General features: G+C 36.9%; 2 protein-coding genes and 2 long non-coding RNA genes across 6 annotated transcripts; all 4 read right to left on the minus strand.

Moving 5' to 3' along the window:
• On the minus strand, positions 1-7,500 carry LOC106936893 (obscurin-like). 3 transcript variants are annotated; one of them, XM_015018147.1, is made up of 10 exons: positions 7,392-7,500; positions 7,128-7,160; positions 6,575-6,868; positions 2,683-2,991; positions 1,905-2,147; positions 1,695-1,808; positions 1,502-1,570; positions 693-743; positions 444-508; positions 1-84 (listed from the first exon to the last, which is right to left on the minus strand). In XM_015018147.1, exons 1-9 carry the CDS (start codon positions 7,426-7,428, stop codon positions 453-455), a joined length of 1,206 nt encoding a protein of 401 aa, XP_014873633.1. In that variant the 5' UTR covers positions 7,429-7,500; the 3' UTR covers positions 1-84; positions 444-452. The 3 variants fall into 3 exon arrangements, with proteins under 3 accessions (XP_014873633.1, XP_014873632.1, XP_014873631.1); XM_015018146.1 differs by lacking the exon at positions 6,575-6,868 and adding an exon at positions 3,253-3,546 and having other exon boundaries at positions 7,392-7,499; XM_015018145.1 differs by lacking the exons at positions 6,575-6,868; positions 7,128-7,160; positions 7,392-7,500 and adding exons at positions 3,253-3,555; positions 3,783-3,912.
• A 2,325-nt stretch (positions 7,501-9,825) lies between these two features.
• On the minus strand, positions 9,826-10,662 carry LOC106936897 (uncharacterized). Its single transcript, XR_001422254.1, has 3 exons — positions 10,599-10,662; positions 10,440-10,499; positions 9,826-10,138 (listed from the first exon to the last, which is right to left on the minus strand). It is a non-coding gene; the product is annotated as an uncharacterized LOC106936897 (long non-coding RNA).
• A 439-nt stretch (positions 10,663-11,101) lies between these two features.
• On the minus strand, positions 11,102-11,514 carry LOC106936895 (uncharacterized). The gene is made up of 3 exons (XR_001422253.1): positions 11,433-11,514; positions 11,282-11,297; positions 11,102-11,188 (listed from the first exon to the last, which is right to left on the minus strand). It is a non-coding gene; the product is annotated as an uncharacterized LOC106936895 (long non-coding RNA).
• Positions 11,515-15,401: 3,887 nt separating this feature from the next.
• LOC106936888 (obscurin-like) lies at positions 15,402-19,573 on the minus strand. The gene is made up of 8 exons (XM_015018135.1): positions 19,558-19,573; positions 17,877-18,176; positions 16,856-17,131; positions 16,299-16,541; positions 16,080-16,187; positions 15,855-15,923; positions 15,617-15,667; positions 15,402-15,521 (listed from the first exon to the last, which is right to left on the minus strand). The coding sequence occupies exons 1-8, from the start codon at positions 19,571-19,573 to the stop codon at positions 15,421-15,423; spliced, it is 1,164 nt and encodes a 387-aa protein (XP_014873621.1). The 3' UTR covers positions 15,402-15,420.
• Positions 19,574-21,004: the final 1,431 nt, after the last annotated feature.

Raw genomic sequence — 21,004 nt, forward strand, 5'->3', positions numbered from 1 at the left:
TATATGGTCTTTTTTCACATGACAGACAATGGTGAGTAGATTGACATTTTCCTGTTATGGTTCTTTGAACTTCTCTCCATAGACCTAAAAGACAAGAGAGACATAATGATCCTGATGGTCCATATTAAAGGTTCATTCTATGATGCAAGGAAGTAAAGCAATTCAATGCACTGATAAAAATAATAAAACTATTTAAAAAATGTTAGTTCAGAACCTGTTATAAACTGATTTAACTCTGAATAAATGTCACTCCATTGGATAAAGTCTGTTTGCTTATTGTTATTAATGCCTGCCATAGTAGTAATGGAGCAGGACTTTATTAACTTTGACATTGAGTTGGATTTCCTTATAAAAAAAATGAGGAAAAGATCTGAACAGAAAGGTTTTAATGATTTATATAGAAAGAATTTAATAAATTACTGTGGCCGAGATTTTTCACTTACTTTTATTTTTTATTCTGAAGTTGCATCAACCTTATCAGAGATCTTCTCTGAATCATCAAGTTGCCCTGTTCACATGATTAGAGGAAACACAAATGTTGTTGTTGACAGATTGTTGCTCTGATCAAGAAACATAAAACAGAAACACCTTCATTCTGAACTAAAAATAATGAAACTGACTGAATTGTTGATGAGTTACAGTATAATTACAAAACCTCCAGCATTATTTGATAATCAGACTTTATACTGAACCTTTTCCACAGTTTTCAGGGCCTCTGATTGTTTCATAGACACAAAGGTCACCTAAAGGTCGATGAAAGTCCAACACAGATTAATTAGTCACTTTATGTCTGTTATTCACATTAAAACTTTAACAAAGGAACAGAATCAAAGCTGCAGAGGAAACAAGGATTTTATGAAAGTTGGATTAGATGGATGGAACTATTTCCTGATTAAAATCTGTATCAACGATTAGTGGAAACATTCTGTCATGAAATGTGGTATTTGGTGGAGAGGTGGACGTGGTCGGACCCAGGATGAGGTGCAAATGATGGTATTTAATGAAGAAAAAAAAATCACAAAATCCAGGCAGCACAGATGAGCAGCATCACAAGCTCTGAGTCTGGTAGCAACCGGTAAATCATGAGGCAACTGACGTAGGGGTGTCACATCTAAAAGTTGCTACCCTGCAACTTTTAGATGTGTCTCTTCTGCTGCACCACACCTGAATAGAATAATTAGGTGATTAGCAGGACTCTGGAGAACAGATCTACACAAGAAGGAGGTAATTAAGCCATTTGATTTCAGTGTTTTGTGCCTTTGGCACATCTAAAACCTGAAGGACAGCGGCCCTTGAGGACTGGAGTTTGACACCTGTGCATGGTAGACGAGGACCTGACAGGGAACAAGAGACACAGGTGGGTAGAAATACACAGGGAAGGGAATCAGGGGAAGCAAGGGACAGCTGGGCACAATCAAGGGGCACAAACACAGAGACTCTATAAACACAAAAATACACAAACTCAAATCCTCACACATTCAAAACTAAGTGAAATACTGACCATGGAGGAGAGAGGAGTAAACTTGATGCAGATCTTCATCCTGACCAACTGGCTGCTCTGAACCACAACCTTGTTCACAAAAAAAAAAAAAAGATTTTTAGTGAAATTGTTGTGTATTTAAAAAGGCAAATTTGTTTATGACCTTGATGTGCTCTGGTAGAAATATGACTGAGTCAGAAGAAGATGCCCTCACATTTTGGCTTTTGGAAATAAATCACCAGCAGCAGGAGGATGAGAACGATGAATCCAATCACTGATCCAGTGACCAACGGAACAGGAAAAGAGGAGCTTCCAGGTCTGGATGCAGCTGTTTTGGTGATGAATAAAATTACTACCTGTTACAAATATATAATACTGTCACAAAAAAGTAAAACAATATTTCATAATGTATTCAGGTTTCCACCTTTAACTGCCATCCAGCTCTGAGGTGAAACTTCTCCTGAATGTTCACACTTGTAGAAACCTTCATCTGACTGAGACACTGCAGAGATCTTCAGCTCTCCTCTGCCGTCATTTTGGATCAGTTTGTCATGATGATAGAAAATCACATCAGAAAGTTTGTTTTCTCCTCTCAGTCTGCAGCTCAGAGTAACAGAAGCTCCTTCAGTCACAGGATGGACGGGGCTCACCAGGAGAAGATCTTTAGCTGGAAACCAGACAGAGAAAATGAAGCTTCAGTCAGAAATCAGCTGCTGGAGGCAATTAGAGAAAAAACTGAACACATGATTTTTATCATTGATGCTTTAAAGTTTTATCTTGAGCCTCTTTTATTTGAATTGTAACATTTGCTAAATAAATATTTGCATTTCACTATTATTAGTGAACAATACATTTCTAACAGCAGCTGAACAACAATGAAGACTTTATTTATAAGAACAAGAGAAGATCTAATTTTAGATCAAAAGCTAGTCCTTTCTGATTTTAGTGAAAAAACAAAAGCAAAACAAGAGTAAAAATCAGGCTTCATAGTTACGGGTCCTGCTGCTCCAACTCACTCATTCATCAGATCCACCAATCAGAAGTACAACAAAGCACATATCATGTGAAATGTTGCCAAACTGATCAAATATTTGTTTTCTAACTCATGACATTTAATTTCTGCTTCATCATCAAGGATGCATTCAGTCTCTAATTTCTGTAAAATTCCTCTGGTGAATGAAATAACGCGTGTATTAACATACCATGTATACTGATGTTGACTGCATTGCTGATCTCTCCTGATTCAGATTCACACCAGTACACTGATTTAAAGGACCAGTGACTGTTAATGGTACATGAGCATCCATTCAATTTCCATGAGCTGGAGCAGTCTGGCAACTGGAGTTCATCATCTTCATCCAAAAAACGTATTGTCAATATATCAGAGTTTTCTCTAAACCTCTTCACTCTCCACTCAGCAGAGTTTCCTCCACAGTTCAGTGTCACAGACTCAGAGGTGAAGTGTTGCTCTCTGTCAGGACTCACTGAGAGAGACGCTGCTGGATGAGGATCTGAAATACAAGAAAGAAAAAAGACCAAAAGGAAACAAGACAAAGAACTTAACATAGAATCTACTTTTTGTTTTACAAGATCTTTGTTTTCCTTTATGAGGTTACTTTGTAGACTTCATTTTTATTAATTTAACTTCTTTTTTTCAATTCCAATGTTTTTCTCCTCCCCTTTTCATTAATTTCAACATAAACTAAATTTTCAGTCAAAATAAAAATATCTTTAAATGACAGTCATAGTTTATTAAATAGAAACACACTGACCTGCAGACCAGACAAACTTTGGTTCACTGTAATCAGTGAAGATCTCTGGGTTTCCTCCTTTAGCTCTACATGCAAATCCTGCTGTTTGTTTCTGTCCATGAATGATGAAGGAGTTCTCTACAGACCCATTGATGCTACCAGGCAGCAGATCATATCTGTAGTTGTCCTTTGATAAATCAGGAACAGCTTTATACCAGTAGAACCTCCATCCTGCAGATGAAGGTTTAACCTCACAGCTCAGAGTCACTGAGGCTCCAGGATTCAGCCATGATGGAGACACAGTGAGGACTGAATCTGATTCATCTGTTGGAAGAGGAGTTTCAATTAAAATAAATAAAATACCCTGGTTTATGTTAAATATGTCAAAATCTATTCAAAGAAATTACAGCTCATATGTTAAACTGTTTTGCTGTTTTTTCTGCTTGCAACATAATTTCACTGATGGCCCTTGTTAGAGGGAGAAGAAATACATTGAAGAGTTGAAACAATTCAGTTGATTTTATTTTAAGTAGCTCTGTATCATAACATACCATTTATACTGATGTTGACTGCATTACTGAACTCTCCTGATCCAGACTCACACCAGTACACTGATTCATGGGGCCAGTGACTGTTAATGGTACATGAGGGACCAGTCATTTCCCACCTGTAGGAGCAGTCTGATATGACCTGCCAATGGTTTATTCCTCTAAACTCCTTCACTCTCCACTCAGCAGAGTTTCCTCCACAGTTCAGTGTCACAGACTCAGAGGTGAAGTGTTGCTCTCTGTCAGGACTCACTGAGAGAGACGCTGCTGGATGAGGATCTGAAGAACAACATGGAGGAAATAATCAACATAAGCAAGACGCAATTCTGGCTAAACTCTAAAAATTTCTTCATTCGTTGTTAAAGACTTGCTACAATCGTCTTAAACAGAGTCATTGCTTTTCTTTGCATTTTTATCACTGAATTACAATTTTTAGTTTGGTTGTTTAGTAGTCAGCTGATTTCCAGATTACTACTGGACTTGTTCTAAAGGTTCTGAGTATAATCCCTCACATTCTACCAGGACCTGTATGAAGACATAATACAATAATCCCAGGTGGATCTCCAGGAGGGATATGGGGTGCAACGTTTAGGGTTTAATGAGTCCATTAATCGCTTGCAGACAATGACTCACATGTGATTTAGGAGCTTTAGCAAATTCCTCTTGTTAGTTTTGCTCACAACAAAATACAGGAACATTAAAACATTAAAATATAAAAATATTTAGGACTATTTCAAGGATTTAAGTTTCACAGATGGCTGTTAAACTACGTTGGACTTTTATTGTCAGAGTGGAAACATAAATAGGATACAATTAAAATAAGACTTCTAAATAAAACTGCTTAAGTTTCTAATTTCATTTTGTTGTAGGCTTCTTGGAATGCCAATTTTAAAAAAAAATCTTGTTGCTTGTCAGTTGCAGTCGACAGTGTAAAGGATTTAAAAGAAGACACAAAAGCTTGGTGACAAAGTTGGATAAAATGGAGGAAGAGAAGACGAGAACTGAAGAAGAAAGAATTTGACAAAGGTGATGTCACCAAATTAGTGTGAGAATGTGTTCAGTACTGGTATATTATGTTCATCAGAACGTTTCACGTAGCTGCAGAATCAGGTGCAATTTATTCCAACTTGGTGTTTTATGGTGAATGTTCAAAATTTGAGGCTTAGTCACAACAGCATGCATTGACACAACAAAACAATTTTGATAACTTTTGATCTTCAGTGCCTTAAGACTCTACATGATTTTGAAGTCTGTATGTGAAAAGCTGTAGGACGAGTTTGCTCAGTTGAATGTTTAAAAAACACAAAATGGTGGCTTTGATCTTAAATGGCCGACATCCTGTTGGATTTGGACCATGGGTTCAAGAGGCTTTTTTAAAGATCCTGTGAAATCCCATTTATGTGCTGAATTTCATTATTGTCAAAGCTTGGTTTGGGGCTGATTTTGTAAAAATTTCTAGGGGACGCTGTGGGGGAATTTGGCTACATGTAACAGAGAGAGACGAGGACGACCTTGGAGATGAAAAACTAAGATGGAGACTGAGAGAAGCAGAGGCGCCGTTATTATCTGTAGTGAGACATTGAAGAAGAGCTGGCAGGACGAACTGCGTCCAGGATGAGAGAGAGTTTTAATACCCAAGGAATCATATTTATCCGTTTTAATATTAATAATGAATCACTTCAATTTGGACAGCCTTTCCTTCCACTTTGTCTTTTAAACATAGAATTATTGTTGCATGTATGACTTAAATGTGTATAGTCTACTTAAAGGAATAGTAACTTTTGGTCTGTCTGTGTCGTTCTGATTCATCTTTTAACTATTTAGTCATTTTTAAAACTTGTCTCTCCTCCACAGCTGTTTGTTTGCATCTTTTTACAAATGTGATCTTAAATTATATGAGGCAATGTTTTTGTTTGGTTTGTTTGTTTGGCTTAGACTGTGGAAAAAAAAGGAAACTGCCATGTTGAGGTGTTGAAGTGGATCCACAAGCAGCAGGCAGAAGGTGCTGTTGAGTTAATTATTTAATAAATGAAAAATCCAACTTACTAGAAGATACAAAATGTAGGGAACAAAAATCCAAATAATCCAACTGGAGACACGAGGAGAAAAAGTAAGATGACACATTGAGTGGCTGAAACAAACAGGCTAAATACTCAGAGGTAGAGTGAGATCAATAGACCAGGGCTGATGAAGTAAGTGATAACAGATGTGTGTAGTTGGAGAGAGTTAAGGTAGATTGTGGGGGAGAGAGAGTTGCACAGGGAAGATTATACAGAGAGAGAGAGAAAACAGAGGAACAGGAAATAACTACGACACTAAAGAATCATGAGATCTAAAGTAAGAAAAAAAAGAGAAGTAAACATAACTAGAAACGCTACAAGGGACTGACATACAGGAAGACAAGAACGAGACGGGTCTAACCAAAAGAAGTAACATCAAATAATGAACTTGAACGATCAGGAAGGATTAAACAAAAGTGAAAACGACTGAACAAAGTAAAAGAGGAACAGAAATAAAACCAACCCAAGAACACAGAGAGAAACATAAAACCTCCAAAATCTGCTGTTTTACAGCAGATAAAATTAAATCATATATAATTTTGATTATGCATAGTGCTTATTTTCATTATTGTTTTTAACAAATTTGAAATAAATATAAATATGTTTTTAACAAATTTGAAAAGAGGACATTGTGAGCATTTAATCTTTGAGACCCGACTTGAAAGATTGATAATAATCATGGATGGATAAAGTAGCTGAACACATGAACAACGATGGGACAAGAACAGAACTGACCTGCAGACCAGATGAACTTTGGTTCACTGAATTCAGTGAAATCCTTTGGGTTTCCTCCTTCAGCTCTACATGCAAATCCTGCTGTGTGTTTCTGTCCATGAATGATGAAGGAGTTCTCTACAGTCCCATTGATGCTACCAGGCAGCAGCTCATATCTGTAGTTGTTCTGCTTTAGATCAGGAACAGCTTTATACCAGTAGAACCTCCATCCTGCAGATGAAGGTTTAACCTCACAGCTCAGAGTCACTGAGGCTCCAGGATTCAGCCATGATGGAGACACAGTGAGGACAAAATCTAGAAATAGGAATTAATAATAAAACAAGCGGAAAACAAAATTGAATAGCAAATGTTACAAGTCACCTGGCTGTTGACTTAAACATGTAGTCACCTCTACATGTAGTCTTGACAGTGAAACATTCAATTTACTAGGATGCTAAAATTGCAGTAAAATTGTTTTCTTTTACTGATCAAATGATGGAAAGAAAAGGAATCTGAAACTTGGTGAGATCTGAATGATCAAATAAACATTCAAAACCAGGAAGTTTCCATTTACCTTGAGAGTTTCCACAGCAGAGAAAACTGAGAACTGAAACAATAAACATTGATACATTTTTAGATCTGTTAGAAAAGGGGAAATATCTGTATTTTCTTTCCTAATGTTTTCCATGCCAGTTTGAAGCTGAACTGAAACATGTAAAAATGGATGTTTACTCAGTTAATTTGTTTAAAGTGAACACAACAAATGAATCCATCTCATCCTAATCTTCTCATTTCCAGCTTTTTCCTCAATCTGCTTCATTAAAACTCATTTACTCACTCAGGAAATCCAGCACACAGAGCAAAACGTGGTCCATCTTCACGTCCTACACTGGTGATGTGTCGCTCTGGTTTGGATGAGACAAACTGAAGCTGCAGCAGCTGAAGAGGATCTGAGCATAAAACTCAATGTACACTATTTACAGCTGTCCTGTTTCCGTTTCGCACTCTGAGCCACTGCTGTGGTTTTTCAGCATACTATGACACTTGCTCCTCCAGCGCTTCATGTCCAATACTTACAAATAAAACGTAGCCATGGTTACACATTGGTGGAAAAATAAATAATTCAATGTAACACTTAAAATATATTTAGTGACTAATTTGTTGTTCAAGAACAATAAATAAACTTGATTGTTTTGCATGAACTCAACATTGAATTCATGTTGTGCATTCATGTTATATCATGTAGCACACCTCATAATGATGAGATATGGTAGATATGTTTTCATGTGTATTTAAGCTCTGACTCCTACTCAACAGGTTGTAACTGATTTAAAATCTAAATCTAAATGTTTTTCTATTAGAGAAGGAACTTAAATATTCTTTATGTCTGTGTTCTCTCCAGTCTCTGCAGTGTGAGCTACTAACTAATGACAGAGTAGAAACAACATTTAGCTTGAATGTTGTTCATGTTTAAATGTTAAGTTCTAAATGAGGAGATGGTCTGTTAAAACATGTGACAGAGTAAAATGGTGTCAGCTTAGAGCAGGGTGTTTAGAGGAAGTGTTCCAGTTAAAGACAAGAAGCTTTTTTTTTCTTTCTTTTTTTTAACCTTGCGACATATGTGTTATCTTTACTTAGAGTCGACCATTTTTCAGCTTTAGTTTGACTTTATTGAACATACTGTATTAAAAGAATAAACAAATGCTATGTATAAACAAAAATAAATTTAAAACAAAAGCAATCAAAACACTACAACTCATTGAACGTTTTAGCAGCACAATAAATTCAAGATCTGCTGGTGCCATAGCAACCTTCCAGGCCTCTCAGGTCTTCTGGTTCTGCTCTGCATCCCCAGAACATGGAGAAGCAGCATTCAACTTCCATAACCACAAATCTGGAACAAACTTCCAGAAAACTGCAAAACAGCTGGAACACTGAGTTCCTTTAAATCTAGACCATCCATAAGATACAACTAGTGTACTTCAAGTTACATCAAATATTGTAAAAACAATTCTGTTTTTGACATCACTACTTTGTCTTCATAACTGGGGGAAATCGACATTTCAAAGATTCCAGCACACCAGCATCAGGCGCGCTCTAAGCTATATGCTTTATGCTCTAAGCTTTATGCTTCCTGCTTCTGCAAGAGGGCTTATCAACAGAAGACAAACTTCTCTTTGCTTTCACACCTCTGTGTGCTAATTCTGCAAATTAAGTACCTTCTTGTTTCTAAGAAGTGGACATAAACTAAGCTCTTAGGGTGAATATGAAGTGTCAGATCGCGTTTCTTTTTTTCATGTCAGGCAGCATCTCTCACATCAGTTCCAGTATGATACATAAATAAATGCAAGCTTGTTCTTCCTTACATAACAGTAGTTGCTGAGTTTATAGTAAATTATTGCACCTCTTGCCCCGTTACTGTTGAATTGTGGTTCAACAGAATCATCTTAAAAAGCAAACTAATGAAACGGGCATGAACAAAAATTACGTCACCTCCAGCAAATATATAAAACCGATTTGACCAAAGGGACGAGTTTAAACAAGGTGTGTCCTCTAATTAGCATCTAATTAGGTGAGTCCAAGAGATATTTAAGATGAAGAGGTAAATAAATACCAAACTAAAACAAAACTAAAGTCCCAAATATCGTGACACTTTATGCATTGTTCCCTGTTCCTGAAAACAGACACAGTTGATACACGTGAATTGTTCACACATTTATTTTGGATAGAGCATATATAATTTGTCAAAACAATATAGGCATGATGGAAATTAATAACATTATTGATAACAGATATAATAGAAAATATTTTTTTTTTTATTTCATTGATGCCATTATGGCTGAAACAATCCAATTTTTATTTACGACATAATTTCTGTACAGTTCATCCTGGTCCACTATCAAATCAAATCACATGTGAAAACTGTGAAAGAACAACTGAGTTGTTCAAACTGACAGCCAGATGGGAGCAAATTGTTTCCAAGATGATTTATGGTATTTATAGTTTATTCACTATATCTGGGCAGCAGAAGCAGAAACATATAAAATAAGTTCAGTATAAACATCTATGAACAGATGACAGAAAGATAGAGACCAGTCACTGGGCCCCTAGTGATGTTTTAGCTCTATAATTTCTTCATAAAACATGAAAATATAAGGCAAGAGTTTCATCTCCAGAACTTAAGTGGTTAAGTTCAGAAGATTTTTGTTTTCAAAACTGCAATGAAAACGTCACTGAATCAGGGGTCAGTCTTTTCAGGGTGAAGATAATTTAATACACATCTGTGACCCAAAATCAAATGGAAATATTCGTCACTGAGTATCATGAAAGATAAAAAGAACAATGAATGTCTTACATCTACAAATGGGAAATTTTGGGCAATTACAAAATCTATGGAACATGATAGAAAAGTAGTTGATCAGATTGTCGCAAAATTTAAAATGCTTCTAATTTCAGTAGGTAGGATTATAGTTTTGGTATCTTTTATTTTTGTTATAAAAGCTGAGGTCTACATGGCGGTATCATCATAAAGTTTTCTTCCTACTTCAGAATAAACGACGTCGGCTGCTGCAGGACTCAGCTCCCCTGTGAAGGAAGAAGAGAAAATTTATGAAAACCAAACATGATTCAAATGTGATTTTAAGCCCAAACTTGTTAGAGATGCTGTCTCTATCAGTACCAGTGAACATGTTAATTCAATGTTTGACCAGTTTACAGAAAAAGTGCATGTTTGATTCCAGTTTTATTGCTTTTTTTTAAAATTTAGTACAGGATCTGCAGAGACGTGTGAAAATGTGCTGTGGGAAAAAGAAAAATTGTCACTAAACTTTAATATTGTTCAGAAACATCTGACCTGAGGAGAGATTTCAGTACAAACACACTGTACCTGGAGAGGTTCTGTTAACCTCAGAGTAAACAGCGCCCCCTTCTGGTTCAGGATGCCTTCCTGATGAGATTGTGACATTAAAAAAAAAAACTCATATTTATAAATGAAGCTCTAAGCAGATTTCTTAAACTGTGTAATGCATGTAGTAGAGGAACTCACTTCTGTGTCCAGAGTTTTTAAATTCAATCAGAGAGTAGGTGACACTTTGGACATCATCTGCATCTGAAACATTGAGGTTTTAATTTCATATACTAGGAAACAAAGTCAGAAATCAGCATCATATTTAATATCTAACTGCCTGAGCAGGTAAATGTCTGCAGAGGGTCTCACTGAATCATACAAGTTAACACTTCCTACAGCTAAAAACATTTTTAAAAAAACATAATTTAAACTCTTTTCAACATCAAGCTCATAAAGTAAAAGGAGGAAACATTAAATTAGTTAAATCTTATTTTTTAACAACTCAAGTAAAGATAATTTTAGAACATCTGAGACACTGAACTACTCAGTTATTTATTTATAACTCTGATTTACATTTCAGCTAAAAATTTATTCCAGCTGATGCAACTTGAGAAATCTCATTAATTTAAAGAAGTTCCCATTATAATAATAATATTGTAATAATCCTAATGGATGGTGATGATGATCAGTGTGAGTTCTGACCGCGGTCAGCAGAGCTGAGCTCCTCAGCTCCAGTCTGGTTGTAGTTTGTGTTTGAGTCCTAAGCTCTTCTCTCTGATTGGACCAACCTGAAATGAATACAGTAAATTTATTACTGTACTATTACTGTACAGAACCGACTGATTCTGTTTGAGATGAGAACAAGATGAAGATGAACCAACCTGAAACAGCAACGACCTGAAAAAAAAAACAACATTCATGGTCACATAATTATAAATGTATGTTGGAAATGTTTCACTGCAGCTTCATGACAGAGAAATATCAACACTAGATAAATGAAATAATTCAAGAAGAAGAAGAAGAAGGTCTCACCCTTTGACTGTTTGAAGCAACACAGCAGGATAATAATCAGACTGACTCCACTCACTGATCCAATGAGCAACAGAACAGGAAGTGATGCAGCTGTTGAAAGACAAATACTGATGTTGATGATATTGTTATGCTAATACAAAAATATTTGTACTCTAAAGTTTCAAGTGTTTAGGGGTAGGAGTTTATAAGTTCTCACTTCTTCCTACCCCATTTTGAGCATGATATGTTAACAGAAACAAAAAAATCTGTATTTTCTCTTCTTTCTTATGCACTTCTTGTTACTGTGCACTATTTTATTTTATATTTGTATCATGTTCGAATAAAATTTCATTTCATTTCATTTCATTTCATTTTCATTTCATTTCATTTCATTTCATTTCATTTCATTTCATTTCATTTCATTTATTTGACAGGTTGTATTAGTGTAGAAGTTGTCAAAGCTACAGACAGAGTAAGATTTTCATGAGTTTTGTCATTTCTCCCATGTTCTCCCTCTGCAAACATAAGTTTTATCCTGATACTGCAGCTTCTCCCCAACATCCAATCAGATTAATGGCAGCTTAATGGCATTACTCAGGATAAATTAGGTGGGTATAAAACAGGGATGAATACAAGTTTAATCTCTGCTCACCTTTAACTCCCATCCAGCTCTGAGGTGAAACTTCTCCTGAATGTTCACACTTGTAGAAACCTTCATCTGACTGAGACACTGCAGAGATCTTCAGCTCTCCTCTGCTGTCATTTTGGATCAGTTTGTCATGATGATAGAAAATCATATCAGAAAGTTTGTTTTCTCCTCTCCATCTGCAGCTCAGAGTAACAGAAGCTCCTTCAGTCACAGGATGGACGGGGCTCACCAGGAGAAGACCTTCATCTGGAAACCAGACAGAGAAAATGAAGCTTCAGTCAGAAATCAGCTGCTGGAGACAATTAGAGAAAAAAACTGAACATGTGATTTTTATCATTGATGCTTTAAAGTTTATCTTGAGCACCTTTTATATTGAAAATTTAACATTTGCCAAATAATTTTTTGCTTTTCACTGTTATTAGTGAACTATGGAGCAACTATGTGCATCAACATTTCTAACAGCAGCTGAATAACAATGGTGACTTTAATTATATGTTACAAGAACAAAACTGAATGAAAAATACTCATTTTGGATCATAAACTAGGCCTTCCTGACATTGATTGAGGAATGACAGTTTTTAAAATTTACATTAAATCTGTAAAATCACTGAAAAAAATACCTGGTCTATTGCATTCAGGCTTTAATTTCTGGTAAGCTGTAAAATTGGGAATTGTAAAATCCTGCTGTGTGTTTCTGTCCATGAATTATGAAGAAGTTCTCTATAGTCCCATTGATGCTACCAGGCAGCAGCTCATATCTGTAGTTTTTGTGCTTTAGATCAGGAACAACTTTGTACCAGTAGAACCTCCATCCTGCAGATGAAGGTTTAACCTCACAGCTCAGAGTCACTGAGGCTCCAGGATTCAGCCATGATGGAGACACAGTGAGGACTGACCTTGGGGCAACTGTTGGAAAGCGATTGAAAACAACAACATTATGAAATATTATGGGTCAATGCACTGAGAAGATACGTACACACAGTAAAGAATTGACTGTAAACCCTTTCACGGGTGATATAGCTGATCAGAACTGAAAAAAGAAAGAAAGAAAGAATAAAAATACCTTTCAATATGTCTTCAGTGTTTCCACAGCAGATAACTAAAACAATTTTAGAAAAATAGACTTATTAGAGAAGAGCAAGTGTATGTTCTTTTCTGAATTATGTTTATAGTGCAAAGTTTGAAGCTTAACAACCAATCAGTATATAAACTTGATTCTTGCTCAGTTCATATATTCAGTCAAACCTCTTACGTTCTAGTTTTCTCATTTCAAACATTTTTCTTCAGCAGCACCATAAATAGAAACTGATGTACTTACTGAATAAATGCAGCACACAGAGCAAAGTGTCGGCCATCTTCACATCCAGTATTGCTGATGTCTTGCTTTGCTTCAGGGAAACATTTCTACTTTGTAACAGTAGAAAGTTCTGTTGGGTCAGACTGAAAACGCAGCGACTGAGACACTGAGCATCAAACTGAACAAGAGGCAGTCTGATCACTGTTTCAAGTTTTTCTGCTTCCTGTTCGCACCATTAATAATCCCGCTGATTTTTCACAGTTTACTTTTAAACTCAGTCCTTCAGCACCTCATGCTCAAGAGCGACAAATGTATATTCGGAAATGATTCGCTGAATTATTTGAAGCAATGAATCTATAGACATACTCCTTGTTTTAAGATGAGAAAGTGATGGACAGAAGAAAATACCCTCCGTCATCCTGTTTTGTCTTCAGGACAGGTGGAAATGGACACTACAAAGATGTCAGGACGTCAGTAGAGATTGTGCAGAATGGTTCATGACTCCATGCTTTCACATCTTCTTGTCTGTCAGCTGTAAATAAAGATGATTCTCAATTCTAACAAGTAGACAGAAACTAAGGCCCTGGTGTTAACATAAAGTTTCATATCACTTTACTTCACGCCAGTCCACAGCAGCATGTGGCTCAAGTCAAAAAATAAATGCACGCTTACAGTATCCTTGGATACACAGTTGAGTTTATAAAAAAGAAGCTACATCATTCTCTTTGACAACCATGTTGGTGTCAAACGCCACTGCAGTTTGTTTTACACCTTTTATTTTTAATGGATATACAAATAAACTGCACTAAAATATGGTTTGCCATAAAAGAAACTACAGTCTCTTTGAAATTACAAATTACTCTGACTTTATTCTTTAGATGACTCTCTGTAGGTTATGCAGCCAAAAGCTCCTCGTTGTGACAGTTGTTACTATTTGGAAGTTTCATAACACTTTTTTCTTTTTTTCATTTTTTTTTAAAGATGGTGTTGGTGTCATGGTGCGTTAGACGGTTGACGCTGGAAACCGAACGCAGAGACGAAGGCGACGAATAAATTTGGAGATTTACTGAAAGATAATGAAGAATAAATTGCAAAATCAAAGGGAGCCAAGGCAAAAATACAAAAAACAAAAATCAACAGGATGCAAACCAGCGAGGGGGGCATGAGGAGAACACGGGGTGGAACGCGGAAATGACGCGACTGGACGACAGGATCCGGCCAGTAGTGACTGAGAATGAGGTGCTTAAATACTGGGGAACGCTGAACAAAAGGCCTGGTCTGATGAGCAAACAGGTTGGAGCTGTGAGTGGAGGGAGGAGGCAGACGGAGGAGAGGGAGAGAGAAAGTGGCACAGGGGGCGAGAGAGAGAGAGAGTACACAGTGGAACAGGAAATGAATCTAACACAGCAGAATAGCTAGACTAAAGAAACATAAACAACGAATCACTAGAAACAAGAAATAAACATAACTAGAAACATTAAGAAGAACTGAACTCATGGAAAACAGGAACAAGACAGATCTGACCAAAATAAGAACACAAAATAATAATGAAACTGGAATCAAATTGGCAAGGTGTTATGTCATGTTTATGACAGTGTTATGACAGTCTTATTCACCCCCCTTCAAATAAAGTGTTACCGAGTTTCTCATATTTCTACATTTTCCACCTAAAAAAATCTTAAATAAAACAAAATAAAAGAAATTTCTACACTGTATAAAAAAAATGTTAGAAAATAGGAGCAAATTTTTTTTGTTAAATTTACAAAAAATAAAATTGACGTCCAACTGGATCACAATTGAGATTCTCTTTAGACTAGGTTTAGATCACTGCACTCATTGCAATCTTTGCTTGTTTGCATGTGACCAGTTTTACAGTCGCAGAAGTTTGAGTCAGCGAAAACATGTTTATAAATGAAAATAAAAGAAGAAAACTTTGATGATCAATAATAATAATAATAATAATAATAATAATAATAATAATAATAATAATAATAATAATAATAATAGTAATAATAATAATCTAATTAGCTGCTGCTTCTGACTGTGATGTCACTATTACCAGATCACGATGGCATAAACACAGTCCTTGTGGTCTTGGCATCCATGTTGCTTTCTGAAGCCACATCATCATATTCGGGAATCTCGTCCAGATCTTCATGTTGTTCTTTTTTACATGATCATGAGAAAAACATGTTATTAAATATTAGTACCTTAGATAGATACGTATCTATACTTCATCGTGTAAAGGTCATACTTTACCATTCCCAGATGTTCCAGGTCCACTTTTTGTTTCATAAACAGAAAGGTCTCCTACAGTTTGGTAAAAATCATAGTTATTTTATTTTTCACCAGATGTCAGACACTGATGTGAACTCTGATTTCTTTCTGTAACAAATTTTTATCCAGTCTCTGACGACTGGAAGTGAAGAATGTACATTTTTCCTGATAACATGATCAAAAATGTGAAAAGGTTTGGTGGCGAATGTGCAGAACAAACCATGAAGAAGAGAGGAGTACACTGGCTGCTGATCCCTTTCCTGGCTTACTGGCTGCGCTGTCCTGCAACCTTTTTTTTTATTATTACAAAAAAATAAATAAATAAATGAAAAGATGCACATGATTTTCACACCGTTTTGAATGCAGTCATGCTGTACCGCTGTCCAATAGTTTTAGACATTTCTTGTATAAGAAATGTCTAAAACTCCTGAGAAGGAGGTCTCACCTTCTGACTTTCTGAAGCGCCACAACAGAAACAAAAGAACAATAAATCCGACTCCAACAAAGACCGACCGCACGAGAAAGGCAGAGCTTTCAGGTCGAGGCGTAGCTACTGTAAGAGGTCAGGAAAATTCTCATCAGCTACAAATGTGAAGGTTATATTCTGCTTTCAAATGATATTTTACTGTTATTCAAATCAACAGAATAATTTTACTAATCTCACCTTTAACTCCCATCCAGCTCTGAGGTGAAACTTCTCCTGAATGTTCACACTTGTAGAAACCTTCATCTGACTGAGACACTGCAGAGATCTTCAGCTCTCCTCTGCTGTCATTTTGGATCAGTTTGTCATGATGATAGAAAATCACATCAGAAAGTTTGTTTTCTCCTCTCCGTCTGCAGCTCAGAGTAACAGAAGCTCCTTCAGTCACAGGATGGACGGGGCTCACCAGGAGAAGATCTTCATCTGGAAACCAGACAGAGAAAAAGTTTCTGTCAGAAATCATCACTAACAAGGTCAGAGTCCTCATCATCATTGTCAGTCATTCATTCACCTTATTCTGCAAAAGAAACATTTGCCAAATAAATTTAACAAAAGTGACATACATTGCTCTGTAGAAGCAAAATGTCATTTAAAATTAATTCTTTGGATAACATTAGATGGAATGGAAACCACAGACGGGCTAGTTTATGCCAAGTTAGACATTTCATCGCCAACAAACCACTCTACAAAATTTAAAATGAAAAAAAAAAAATACATCATAAATTGTTGTAACATACTTTTCCCAGTGATGTTGACTGCGTTGCTGAACTCGCCTGACCCAGACTCACACCAGCACACTGCTCTATAGGAAGAGTAGACAGTAAAGGTACACGATGACCCTGTCATTGTCCGCCAGGTGGAGCAGTCTGATAATTTGGACCCGTCGTTCAGTTGCACAAACTCCTTCACTATCCATTGAGGAGAGTCTCCTTTGCAGTGTATTGAGACGGACTCAGAGGTGAAGTGTTGCTCTCTGTCAGGACTCACTGAGAGAGACGCTGCTGGATGAGGATCTGAAGAACAACATGGAGGAAAAAATTAACACAGGCAGAATGAAAAAAGCCCACACTCTTTTCTACATAACGCCATTTTAAAAAACTGCTTTACACATTTAAAACAAAGCAACTCACACCCAAACGAACCCCTAAAATACATCCACTACAATAGTATGGATATGGCAACAGACATGTCTCAAACCTATCAAACTAGAAGCTAAGCTGAAAAGACATGATCAATATCTTTACTGTTTGAGACAAAACATTGAAAAATTTAATTAAAATACTAAAATAAACAACAACTATAGGTTAATGAACAAAAACAAAGCTAAGAAAGAAAATAAAAAGTGAAAATAAAAAAAAAACAAAAAAAAAACGCTAACATGAAACCGTTTCGCCTCAACTAAAACAAAAACTAAAAGTAATCATAGCTATTAAGCAACTTGCGTTCAACAAGCTGCACCTGAATGCACCATCCTTTGCAGCCCTTGACTGTGTGACCACTTCCTTTACTTGAACAACCTGCCACTTGTCATATTGTCTGAAGCCGTTTTCTGTCTCTGTGCTCCGTTTGGTAACGTGTATTACTGTTTTAAATTATCTGTAGGCAACATCCTCCTGTAGCCCACCACAGAAGTTAGTTACAAACACATCCAAACTTAAAGAGTACACAATGGGTGAGAAGGCAGAAGAACTAGTCCCTGATTTTTGCAATCCTCTCAACCCAGGTTTTAATAGAACAGAAAAAGAAAACAGAACTTACCAATAGACCAGACAAACTTTGGTTCACTGTAACCAGTGGAAAAATGTGGGTTTCTTCTATCAGCTCTACAGGCATATCCCGATGTACGATTCTTGCCGTGAATGACAAAGAAGTTCTCTGCAGTCCCGCCGATGCTGTCGGGCAGCAGCAGGTAACTGTAGTTGTTATGTGACAGATCAGGAACAGCTTTATACCAGTAGAACCTCCATCCTGCAGATGAAGGTTTAACCTCACAGCTCAGAGTCACTGAGGCTCCAGGACTCAGCCATGATGGAGACACAGTGAGGACCGGCTTTAGTTCTGTTTTTAGAAAACGGTTAATACTTGTTAGTTTAAAAAGCTGGTTACGAAAGAAATAAGACTTGAAATGATTAACACAATTTTTCAGTGCTGTAATGTCCTGTTCTTATCATCACTTGGTATAGAAACTATGGAAAGCAGGAGAAATCTTAAGATATAAGTGATGTTAATCTCATGAGTCAGTAATTGAAGAGAGATGATTGTTCAGTTACCTTGAGTGATTCCACAGCAGATGAAGCATCTGATAACTAAAAAAAGATAAGATGGTAGACAAACCAAAAAGTATGAATGTTAACCAAACTCTCATTTAAAAGAAAAAAAGGAAAAAAAAAAAACTCTAAAAATTGCACATCAGTTCAACTTATATACTTTGTGAGACTTATACTACCACGGACTTTCTCTTCTTCAATTTCAAAACATTTTCCTTCCTCCACTGAATTCAAACAGAGAAAGGGAGATATATTTACCCAGTAAAAACAGCACATAGAGCAAAGTGTGGCCCATCTTCACATCCATCAGTCATGAGTCGCTCTGCTTTAGAGAAATATTTCTGCCTTCTAACACGAGACAGGCTGAATCTGCAGCAACCGAAGAGGCAGAATGATTATGGTGAGATCAAAAGTTGCGTGCTGAAACTCTTAGTCATTCTGCATCTGTCTGATTAGCACACAGCCAACACCTCTGCTGATGTTCTTTTCTGCAGACCACTCATTTCCTGTTCCAGAACATCCTGTCCAACAACCACATTGTCACTTGACACCCATATTGGTTAAAGTTCAACCATGCACAGCCACCACTATGTTCAGGTAGTAGGGGTCTTTAAGCTGCGGGTTGCATATATTTGCAGTTTATTTTGTTTTGCGTTTTATGATGAGCCTGTCTCACAGCCTCATTTTGTAAGAACTGGTTTAATAGACATTGAACTTGCCCCGATTTAAATTATTTTCTTTTAGTCTAGAGGGTGTCTTTCAAACAAAGCTTTGGTAATGGCCTGAGTCATATCTCAAAGCAAACCTGATGACAGGTTCTCATAAATCTAGGACGGTGCACTGGTTCCTCTCTACCTCTACAATCTTTATTAGACACTAAATTCAGCATTTCAATTCTAAACAGAATTTAATCTGGATTTATGTTATTTAATTATCCCACTGCTGCTGTATGCTTTCTGTGGACCCTGATCTTTGAACACTAAATGAAGGTAAACTCATACATTTTCAGAAATCACCCACTCGTGGTTTTAAAGGATCTCTACTGTCGGGTTATAAATAGGTCTCCGTGACAACCTCACAAAGAACAGTGTTCCCATAAACCAAAACAAGATGAATTTGATCCTTCCAGATGAACAACCCGAGACATCATGCATTGAAATTGAGAAACCCACCGGTGCCGCCAACCATCGATGCACTGAAAGCTTGTGGTGACTTTGTTGTCCACCTTTAGGCAGTAATAGACCAATAGACCAGACAAACTTTGGTTCAGTGGCAGGAATAGTTTTGTAAAGTGTTGGAACCTCCGTAAGCAAAGAACATCTTCTCCTAGTCCGGCGGATGAATCTTTGAACCTCTCCTGTTTGGAGGATTTCCACGCTCACTGCTTGATGCTGGGAGATTTTTTATTTCATTATTGAGCTGCTAGGTTCTTTCTTATCTTGGTTTTTATGCGTCAATTGATCAGAATTGTCTGCATTTCTAACCGGTCAATTGTCTGGTGCGTATCTTTGAGTTGGTGAGATTCTGGGACATTGTCCAGCCCATAGTCCAGCTCTTGTCCAGTGACGATGCCTTAGGAGTGAAAACCTTCTTCCCTCTGGCCTAGTTACAGTAGAGCTTCTCTGTCTCCTACAGCTGATCGGAGGCCGCCTTGCCTGCTCCCTTATCTGAGGTCAAACTCAACCTATCTTAGTTATTGGACACTCATGCATTTCACAGATTCAAGTTTTTATTGCAGATGTGAAAATCACCAGAAACTCACATTTTCATTACAGATATAAAAAAATATTTTCACTAAACATTATTTGATTAGCAAGTCAGAGTCCAAGAAACAGCAAAGGATCATTTGATATAACTTAACCGTTACAGCAGGAATTGCACACAATTGCAATGTTTTTACATTTTGGCCTTCAGGAATAATCACAATATCTAACAAACACTCCTGTCCATTTAACATCTAATAACATAACACATCTGGTCAACAAGCAAAAATAATAGATTGATTTTAAAATCTGCATTATGAAACATTCATCTTATCCTTTTAGTGGTTATGAAAACCAAACGCTCGACATTTTTACACTCATGTTTGTGTAACAAAACCATCATCATTACTTGAGCTGCTTCTGCTTGTTGCTCTAGTCGGTAAATATTCTTCCCACATCAAAAGACACTTCAAGTATCAGAATGACGTTGTTCTTCAAAGTCATTGCTAAAGTCCCACTGTTGCTGCTCTTTCTATGTTATACAGTTATACAATCTGGAATTTCCTTTATCATGTTTCTGAGTTGATCAGAGACATGTTGTGTGACCATAGTAACCCCTCAGCCTTTCACTATGCAGTTATGTAAACGAACTAGGCATTACATCAGTCTATCAAGTGATGCTTTATTCAGATCCCTTAATTGAGCGGGGGGAGCCGCAGGGGTTGGCAGAGCATATGCTGCCCCTTGGAAGATGCCACCCTGGGCAGTTGCCCATCAGAAGCCCCCTGTTGTGACATATTTGTTTTTGTTGCCCTGTTTCACTTAAAACTATACAGTCAGAATGTAAACCTCAATAACTCCCTTAACATTCTTAATCTGTAAATCCGCTCCTTTTTACGTCAAGTTTAATTTTTTG

This window comes from Poecilia latipinna, unplaced genomic scaffold (assembly GCF_001443285.1).
Source record: "Poecilia latipinna isolate Pla-1442-1.1 unplaced genomic scaffold, P_latipinna-1.0 Scaffold2236, whole genome shotgun sequence".
Taxonomy (NCBI): domain Eukaryota; kingdom Metazoa; phylum Chordata; class Actinopteri; order Cyprinodontiformes; family Poeciliidae; genus Poecilia; species Poecilia latipinna.